This window comes from Aspergillus pseudotamarii (assembly GCF_009193445.1).
Source record: "Aspergillus pseudotamarii strain CBS 117625 unplaced genomic scaffold BDV38scaffold_47, whole genome shotgun sequence".
In the NCBI taxonomy this organism is placed as follows: domain Eukaryota; kingdom Fungi; phylum Ascomycota; class Eurotiomycetes; order Eurotiales; family Aspergillaceae; genus Aspergillus; species Aspergillus pseudotamarii.
The window spans coordinates 144107-153490 of record NW_022475061.1 but is presented as its reverse complement, the minus strand read 5'-3'; the positions used below and the strand labels follow the sequence as shown (position 1 = coordinate 153490).

The window sequence follows — 9384 nt, the reverse complement described above, 5'->3', positions numbered from 1 at the left end:
TGGTTCGTCAAAGGGGTTTTGGTTTTGGGTTTGGGGTTTTGGCTCCCTTCGTGTGAACTGGGGATCTTGATGGTTATATACTTGGCGTATCCTTCGGTCGAAGCTGCGTGGAGGCAAGCTGGTATTTTTCTAAAATCCCACCCGGTTGGCTTCTCCTTATTGGCATTCGTCTTCCCCACCCTTTCTCCATGTCTTGCGGCACTCACGCTCAAAGAAGTTCAAGGGACAGTCTGTGTTCACTCACCGCTTTGTGACAGTTCATACGATCAACAATAATTGGCTTGGCGGATGTACAAGCCGTTTTCTTCTTCTGGCTATGATTATCGGCCGTTCCCGTATTTTCTCTCTCGATTTAGTTCTAGTATTGGTTCCTTTTATTATATTTCATTCTTCTTCATTAGTCCTTGTCAATCTAATAGAGTATCTCACGGCATTTGCAGCCCTTGTATAAGTCGAGTTTTAAGATTTTATGATACACAAAGAGACAAACTTTGGAGTATTGACAGAATTATAGAAATTAGGTATAACTGTATGTATCATATGGGACCAATGGATTTGTGTTTTCTCTCGCGCGTCCTTATCTCCATGGCCAGTGACACAGGCACTGGATCAATAAGGGTTTCATATCTTTAGACTCCCACAATGGCGGCGGGTGAGGGAAAGACTTACTCAATAGATAATAGATGATTTGTAGTGTCAAGAGTATTTAAACAAATTTTCGCATTCTAAAAAAAAAAAGAAGAAGAAGAAGAAGGAGTGAATAGGGCGAAGCTCCAATCAATGATATTAAAAATAACAAGAATAGCAAAATCAAATATATAAAAATAAAAAAACAAAAACCGGACACTTTCTAGTCTCCTAACACAGTTCTAGCAGCATGGTAGTCAAGATACTCAGGTAGAGAGAGAATATCCTCCTAGAACTTTACAGCTACTAGGTATTCCAAAACCAGATTAAATTACAGCAAACTTAGATTAATTATTACAATCTTATTAAAAGAAGGAGAAGACCAATTAACCAATAAAATATCTTATCCAAGTATCTAGTCCGCAGGTCCTGCGGTACTAGAAAACTATAGAAAACAGCCACTTCAGTCCTCATACAGCTGCGCACGGGGCGTGTAGGGCTGAACAATACCTTACCCGCATCAATGTCTGCCACGATGCTAGATGTGGGTGCGGGCTAGATAACCAGAACCCCCAACATATCATGATCGAATGTCCTCTTTTAGGGCAACTCCGCAAGGACATGTGGCGGGATCTCTGGCGGATAAAGGTCCCGGGGACCCTATCATTCAACCAGCTCCTTCAGGAGTCGAAGCCGGTAGCAGAGTTTATGCTCAAAAAAGGCGTATTATCAGTTCCAGATGGTGGGTCCTGTGGCAACTGGCTCGACGCAAGAACAAGGCAATAACAAATAGGCTACTAAACTTGGTGAAGATAAAACACGAGCGAAATAGTGGACTAGTTCAGGTCGACTATATCACTGAGCCATATAAAGGTGAGGCGTAAAGCATCAACGATGGTAAAACATGGCTATAAGGCTGTACGGCATAGCCGGTGATACTGAAGCCGGTAGAGGTGTAGAGAGACCGAGGTTGGGCTAAGGGTATTATAATGATTCGTTTCCGACCAAGTTCCTGTGAGAATAACCTGGGCTGGTTTCCCAATATACCATGCGTTAGCAAGTGTCTAAAATTCCAGAGCATATATATACGTTATCCCACCACATTTATCCCCCTAATAGTACGGATAATTATCCTGACTAGAATCTGTAGATTTTAGTCTAAAGCAATTATATGCTAAATACTTTGCCGCTTACATGCAGTGATCAGCACTGTGGAATTCCGTCCTAAACAAGTCATCATATTTGACACATCTTCTATTTTTTCTCCTATTGCAGTATTCTCTACTAACTGACAGATATTTACCTTTCAGTCTACCTATAGCACTAAACTTGCTATCCTGCTAGCTACCATAATACACGTTTGCCCTTTATTTCAAGGAAGCTTTATGGTGATCAAAGGAGCGTACTTTATACTGGCTCTGATTATTTGGCTGAGATGGTGAACATCGTTCCAAATAGGCAACTTGCTCCTTTTATATCGCGCTAACTATTTGCGCTCCGGATCGCTCCAAGAACGTTATTCTGAGATATATCAGATGGTATAAGACCAACAATACAAGCTAACCTCACTTGATCTTTATTTTGTATTGGGTCCACCAGTTTATTAAGAAATTTACAGTAATAATCCGTATTTTCAGCACTGGCAGCAGGGCTTCGAGGGTCTGCAGTTGGGTCTGCCTGACTATTGTTGTTAACATTAATTTTGTTGGATAGGTTACTATTGCTGCGCAGTGGATTTCAGCTGAGCTATAAACCAATAGATACATTGGAATAGAGGTTCGGATAGGATCTGTTTACCTTCCTAAGCTCTGGTGGTCCTCTTGGATCATTATTGCTCAAAGGGTTGTTACTTTTCCTGCCACTTGAAAATGTTATTTGGTATCTCGAGGCTTGATTATGTCAATAAATTTGATTTTTTCGGATATATCTCCCAAGGCCTATACAGAGGCCTTTATCAGCAGCAATATTTATAGTGCTTTTAGAGCTACTGGTCTAGTTTCGCTATTTCCTGAGAGCGTTCTATCTTAGCTGACAGTTCAGCTCAAGACCCCTACATCTCCGGGTAGTAGACCTAATGTCAAGGCAGTTCAGCGCCTAAAACACCTCATACAGTCAAACAGCTAAAAAAAAGTCAGAATCTAGCTTCAAACCATTGCTTAAAAATCGATATAGTAGTCCTGATTCGCCTATCAAAGCACTTCTAAATCAAATAATGAAAGGCACTGAACAAGCTTTGCATACTAGGACAATATTAAAGTATGAACTTGAGCAACATCAGGCTGAACAGGAAAGGCAGATTAAAAAGCGAAAGTGCTCTACTAAATAGATTACTTTTGAAGGAGGCACATCAGTATCTGAAGCCCGAATTCTTCAGTCAACATTCCTTCACTTATGGAAAATTAAGCGGAGGATCACCTAGATTTGAACTATTTCTCAAAGAATCAGACTCAGTTTCTTTATTCAGCAAGTGGTTGTACATTAGGATTACTTGTTACTTCCTACATAGCATAAACAAATGTGCCACAGCGAGAAATTTAGATACAGTATTTAAACAAACCTGACCAAACAGCGAAATGGACTCTTAACAGTGCCCGGCTAACCTGATGGCTATATTTCTCTAGCATTACGGTATGGTATGCTAATTCTTTCTATTCCCTAGTAAAATGTAATTGGCGTATAGTGTACTTTCTCCCAGACACTTGCTTCCAAGAAAACTTATAAATCAATAGCTTCGGACATAGTCCTGCCTTACCTATCAGCCGGGCTAAACCCCTGCTCTAACGACGACGACAGCAAATCCGACAAAATATAACCATCGAACGTAAGCGGGAATAAATTTGAATCCGAAAAACTAGACTCCTGACCGAAGGAGTTTGACATGGCCCACAGTGCATCCCAGTCGTAGCCGTCGAGATGATGCGGTGTGGTAGTTACAGTGTCTGTATCCCTGCTGTCACCATTACCGTTGTTATTGTTGTTGCTGCGGAGGAAAAGCTTCTCCAGAAAGATCTCCAGAACCGCGACGCATCGGGTCGCTGAGTCGGCTAAGACCCCGTAGGACTTCAGGACCCTGAGTGCCGCATTCCACGTCCGTTCGGCCTTGGATTCAATAGCGGGAGAGGCACCATCCTTGGTTTCTAGAAATCGCTCGACGAGAATCATCATGGTCGCGTTGTATACATCTGGTTGTTTGCAGGAAGGCCAGGAAAGGAGGCCAGTTTATCAGCTGGAAGCCCCTGGAGAAGAAAGGTCGGGGGGCCATGTGGAACCTACAGAGAATGGAATACCACCAGTTGGGCAGCGGTCCAAGTAAGGTCTGTCGGTTAAGATGGTGGTCAAAGGTTTCAATGAGCTCACGGGCAATGCGGAAGCTGATGCGGACACATTGTGCTAGCATTACTTCAGATAGACTGCAATCGTCGTAGGAACCATATGGTTCGTTTTCCGTGCAACAACCCGCCATCGTAGCCGCGGCCGCAGTGGAATCGCGCATGCAGTAACAGATTACGGTCGGACGGAAGAGGAGAATGCGCGCGTGCAAAAAACTGCTGGAGTATTGAGAATGGAGGTCTGGAAATAGCTGTCAGGGAAAAGAAACGTAATGCTGGAAAACCTACCGAACTCTCAAGACTATGGCTTGTCTTTTCAGGATCGCATCGGCTTCGGCATTAGCGCGCGGATGGAGGAACTCTGGAAGGGACTTTTTCCACGCTTGGAGATTGCTATCGATTTGGAGAATACGCATAAGTTTGCTCTCAATATCTTCATCCTTGGAGGTCTTGAGGTAGAGGTCAACGAGGATTTCGTCAAGAATCTGATACAGCTCCATGGCTTTCACGACAAATGCCATCCTACACGGTCGCCCATCAGGTCGGAATGGAGAGCCTGTCGTTTGGGTTTCGAAAAATTCATCATCAATCATTGACGGTAGTGGGATAGAGTTGAACAGCCACTTCGGGATCATACCAGGACGGCCGAGAGTAGATGAGAGAACACTTAGAGTGGTGGACTTAGCAAGTGAGCGAAGAAGTCAGGCCAGGATTTGGAAACAACACGCTCTTACCGATCTAGCCAGATACACCCATGCCAGGTGCGACGTTGGTACTCCCTATGGCTTACTGCCTCTCGATAACGATCATGCTGGGCCACATGAATTCCGAGACTTTGGGCCATACGAATAGCCTGGCCTACGGTCATCCAGCATTTAGAGACGGAAGTCGTGCTCTGTAAGTATATGCCGAATAGCAGCAGACATTGGACTCGCTCGTACGATATGGTTTCTCCCGTCTTCTTATATAGCGATTCTGCACGTGTGAAAAAGTCGTCGCTCGTAGCTTTCCGCTCCCGAGGTGGGAGGAGCTCGCAGTAGTAGCAGCCAATTGCAAAACAGAGATTGATGACACTGATTGGAATTAACGGATAATTGCGCGCGTTGTGAGACGTCCAGAGCGACTCATATGTTGCCTCAATTTTACAGCGATCGATCACAGGGTAGAGGGACCAGTTGTTATCCCAATAGGCCTGCATCAGGCCGTCAGCAAGATTACGTGGAGGAAGTAGGAATAATGCTGGCTCTTCATAGCCTGATGAAGAAGGTTGAAAGTCCCGGTGTCTGTGGTGCAGTTGTGGCGCTTCTACTTTTCTCGTGGCCATATGTCGATGTGAGGCTCCTAATCGAGCACTGATTGCCGACTGGATTTCGCGCATAAAGGAGCCCGCACTGCTACTCCCGAAAACTTCCAGAGTGCGCGTTGGGTCCCCCATTAGCTGAGAGGAATAATGGCGAATCTTCCTTGTCAAGTTCACGGACGGCAAGCACAATAGACTGAAATTCCTGCACCGCGTTGGAGATGGCTCTGGTGTCACCCAAGTAGAGCAGCCTATCTCGAGCTTCATGACGAGTCCGAGTCGCTGTCCATGATGAGTTGCGGATCATGTGGTCTATGAGGTTGTCGACTTGGACTAGGAGGTCCGTAATGCGTTTCCAGTTCCGCTCTAGGCGATCCTTGTGTTCCTGATCAATCGTCGGGCTCCTCAAGACGCCTTGAGCCAGCGCAATATCGATTTTGACCTGGGCTTGCCTATCTTCGAGTTCAAACATCTGAAACTCTCTCAAAGCACGAGTCAAATTCTTCTCCTCCCTAATGCGACGGTATATTCGGAGGCCACAAATTAAGAGCTCATGAGCGGCGGAGGCAGACGCCAGGGCTAGACCACCTATCTCCATTGCAGCGCCTAGGCTATAGATATCGAGTTGCCGAACGGGAAAATACACGTGGAGAAAAGTTCAATGCGATGATGGATCGAGAAAAAGTTGCTATCTAGCTCTTGACGACACCATGCGACCGACCTCAGACGTTCCACGTGTACATATCAGGGAATGGACTGGGAGCCACCGCAATGCATTAGTGAGGCAACGTGCCAAGTTCCCAAAGGCCGCCCTCCTTTTGTGCCGCCATCCACGCACCTCACACCATCCTTTCGACCGACCTTCACAAGCAAGTCTACTCGGACATATTATTTATAGTTTGGCCTTTCGTCTTGGGTATTCTTCGGCTTAAGGGCCAGCAGCCAGTCTTAGCAGCTTGAGGCGAACGGTCCCCATGGAGCCAACTGGGATAGCCATTAACGCCTTGTCTTTACTCCTCCTCTTGAATCATCGGACAGAGAGTCTCATCAATGCTTTCTCGCTAGTGAAAGATCCCCCATTTGAAGTAGTCCAACTCGTCCACGAGTTAAAGGCTCTCAGAGATATTATCCGGATTGTGCCTGAATTCCTTGAACGACAGGCTACTGATGATGCCGACGTCGAAACGCTCTCCCATTTGGCTCGCAATAGCCGGGGACTTCAAGAGTCGCTCGAAGACTTGGAGTCTCTGTACAGGAACTTGAATCGACCTTATTTACGCCGATGGTTGAGCTCCCGGCGTTCGATTGTCGGGGCGTGCAATAGGGCTATCAGTAGAACCCGGGAAGCTCGCTCTAATCTGGGAGCTTTGCTTCAATCAAGCGAATCGGCGCCTGCGATAGCAACGGATTATCTGGATCTAACAAAGTCCAAAACTCCTGATCCTAAACTGGCCAGCGACATTGGAAAATGGCTCGATGAACTGCCTTTTCCTGACGTGCTGGAGAAATTGGCAGCTCGATATGAGTCGGGAACTGGAGCCTGGCTTCTTCATAGCTCCACGTTTCTGGAGTGGGAGGCGAATCCGGGAAAAGCTCTTTGGTGCAGCGGCTTGCGTAAGTAAGCTCTCCAAACAGCCGTCTTTAAAAAGTTCTAGCCCTTAGATTTGCTAATCGTGGATACCCCTCAGCGGGTGCCGGAAAATCTGTCCTCTGGTAAGCCTGCGTCGCAACCAATACCTTAACGTCAACACAACACTTTCTGGATCTGACAAGAACCAATCAGCTCGATGGTCATTAAATATCTGCGCGATAAATATCCTTCGGCAAAAGTTCCAGTCTTACTCGCCTTTTTCAACTTCTGCGAAGGATCAACGCAGACACCAGCGAATGTTGTCAGGTCCTTACTTGCGCAACTCCTACGACAATCGGGCCGCGTGTCAGATATGCTCATGGCTTTATACGAGAGATACGCCCACTCACCCCATCTACCCTTGGAAGATCTGTGGTCGACTTTACACTCGGATATTGCTAGCTTCGATCGAGTCTTCATCATTTTCGATGCGCTGGATGAGTACGTTTATGGCTCAGAAGGCTTCGTCAATGATTTCCAAAACCTGTTCAAATTGCCCATGACGAGTCTCTTTGTCACCTCCAGGCCAACGTCTTTGAATAAGGCAATATTAGGAAATTTTGCACAGCTGGAAATACTCGCGCGTGATTCGGAATTACGCGAATATATCCAGACCAGGCTATCCGAATCACGGTTCAACAACCGGCCGGAGCTTTGTAATGAAGTTGTGCAAACAATATTGCATCAGTCCAACGGCGTGTGAGTTACGTGAACGGATTATAGTGACCACCAAGGCTAACTCTCTGTCAGGTTCCTCAATGCACGGCTGCTTTTAGAATCCGTGCTGTCCCAGCGCACTATCCAGGGAGTGAGGCATTCATTGTCTACAAATCAGACCCTCAACACGTTGTATGATATGCGGTTGGAGAGTCTCATGTATGGCCAAGCAGACCAGTCTCATTTCGCACTGGAAGCATTAATGTGGTTAGCTTATGCACTAAGACCCTTTACCATCGGAGAGCTTCTAGAAGCAATCGGGATTCAGATAGGAAGCGAAGACCTTAACCCAGAGGACTTGCCATTTATCGACACCCTGGATCAAATTTGTGCTGGTCTCATCTTCATTGACCGAGCTCGACACCAGGTGTTTCTGGAACACTATACGCTCAATGAATACCTTCAGCTATACCTACCGAAATTCCAACATCTTTTGCCCAATTCAGAGGAACCCCAAACGGTCATTGCCAAGAAATGCCTCACATGTCTCCGTTTCAAGTCTTTCTCCCTCATAGTCCCCTCCGAACAAGCAGACTTAGGAGATAGGTTGAAAAGATACGCCATGCTGGGATATGCCGCAAGATACTGGGGGGAACATGCCCATAACGTTTCCTTAGAGCATATTATTGACGATGTCATGGCTCTATTTGATTCAAGCGCCAATACCATGTCTGCTGGCCTAATCATGTCAATATACGAGCAGCACCCCGGCCATTACGAAAGAGCATATCGAGGAATGATAGGACTACATATCTCCGCATACTTCGGCCTTACGGAAATTGTGGAACATATGGCGGAGGACAAGAAGGTCGACCCAAATGTGGCAACTGTTGGAGGTTGGACCGCCTTACACTGGGCCGCTAGACGCGGGTGGACATCCACCGTATCATCCCTTCTTCGGCGTGGAGCTTCAACTAGTGCAACAACGAAGCTCGATGGGTGGAACGCATTGCACTTAGCGACAAAGGAGGGCCATCTAGACATCGTGAGGTCGTTGATTGGCTTAAATGTTGACATCAATGCCACAGACGTTCTACAGAGAACAGCTTTGTATCTCGCCACTTGGGCCGGGCATGCGGAGGTTGTTCGCTGCCTTCTGGAGAATTCCGCGGATCCCAAACTTCGAAATGCATATGGTGCTACTGCACTACACTGTGCAGCAAAAAAGGGGCATGATCTCATCATCCGCCACCTACTAGATCGGGGTGCAGATGTCAACGCAGTTGATACCATGGGGCTAACGCCCTTGGACGAAGCTAATAAAAGGAAGAATGATACCGTTATAAAGCTACTGATCGAGAAAGGGGCAGAATCCAAGAGAAACAACAACATGCAGTTGAGTGACAACGTAATCGACGACCTTGATTGGGAGACTTACACGGTCAATGACGAAGCGACCCGTTGGATCCAGAAAGGCAGCCAATGTGTCTGCCACGTTCTGGAAAAAGCTGTGAATATCGATTCCTCACAGCCGTCACTAGTAAGTTCTGCCAACATACTATGGTTATATATAGCGAGCATTGCGCTAACGCATGAACAGAAAGTATTTCGGAAGACATATTCTCTCTCAGATGACGCCGATGGTTATGTGCGAAAATACTTTGAATCTGAGCGCATCATCCTAGATCGACTTCGACATCCTAATGTGGTCACATATCTGGATTTTGATGAAGATCCTGAACAGAACGCCTTTTTCCTCTACACAGAGTATTGCGATCTTGGCAACCTGAATACTCGTCACGGGCGGCCACCGGATACTGACAACGAAGAGGACGAAGACG

At 46.3% G+C, this 9384-nt stretch overlaps 3 protein-coding genes across 3 annotated transcripts; 1 reads left to right on the top strand and 2 right to left on the bottom strand.

The window, feature by feature from the left end:
- Nucleotides 1-3375: 3375 nt before the first annotated feature.
- BDV38DRAFT_285264 (fungal specific transcription factor domain-containing protein) lies at nt 3376-5854 on the bottom strand (the record flags this gene model as incomplete). Its single annotated transcript, XM_032060449.1, has 5 exons — nt 3376-3809; nt 3901-4175; nt 4245-4622; nt 4691-5363; nt 5434-5854. The coding sequence occupies 5 exons, from the start codon at nt 5852-5854 to the stop codon at nt 3376-3378; spliced, it is 2181 nt and encodes a 726-aa protein (XP_031911125.1).
- Nucleotides 5855-6864: 1010 nt separating this feature from the next.
- Nucleotides 6865-7691, top strand: BDV38DRAFT_144818 (uncharacterized protein). Its single transcript, XM_032051502.1, has one exon. It carries the CDS (start codon nt 7044-7046, stop codon nt 7587-7589), a length of 546 nt encoding a protein of 181 aa, XP_031911124.1. The 5' UTR covers nt 6865-7043; the 3' UTR covers nt 7590-7691.
- A 57-nt stretch (nt 7692-7748) lies between these two features.
- Nucleotides 7749-9033, bottom strand: BDV38DRAFT_253341 (uncharacterized protein). The gene has a single exon (XM_032055228.1). It carries the CDS (start codon nt 8933-8935, stop codon nt 8318-8320), a length of 618 nt encoding a protein of 205 aa, XP_031911123.1. The 5' UTR covers nt 8936-9033; the 3' UTR covers nt 7749-8317.
- Nucleotides 9034-9384: the final 351 nt, after the last annotated feature.

What these genes read in the sequence shown, in the direction of transcription:
- BDV38DRAFT_144818 (XM_032051502.1), top strand. Translation starts at nt 7,044, where the DNA reads ATGGTCATTAAATATCTGCGCGATAAATATCCTTCGGCAAAAGTTCCA.
- BDV38DRAFT_253341 (XM_032055228.1), bottom strand. Translation starts at nt 8,935, where the DNA reads ATGTTGTTGTTTCTCTTGGATTCTGCCCCTTTCTCGATCAGTAGCTTT.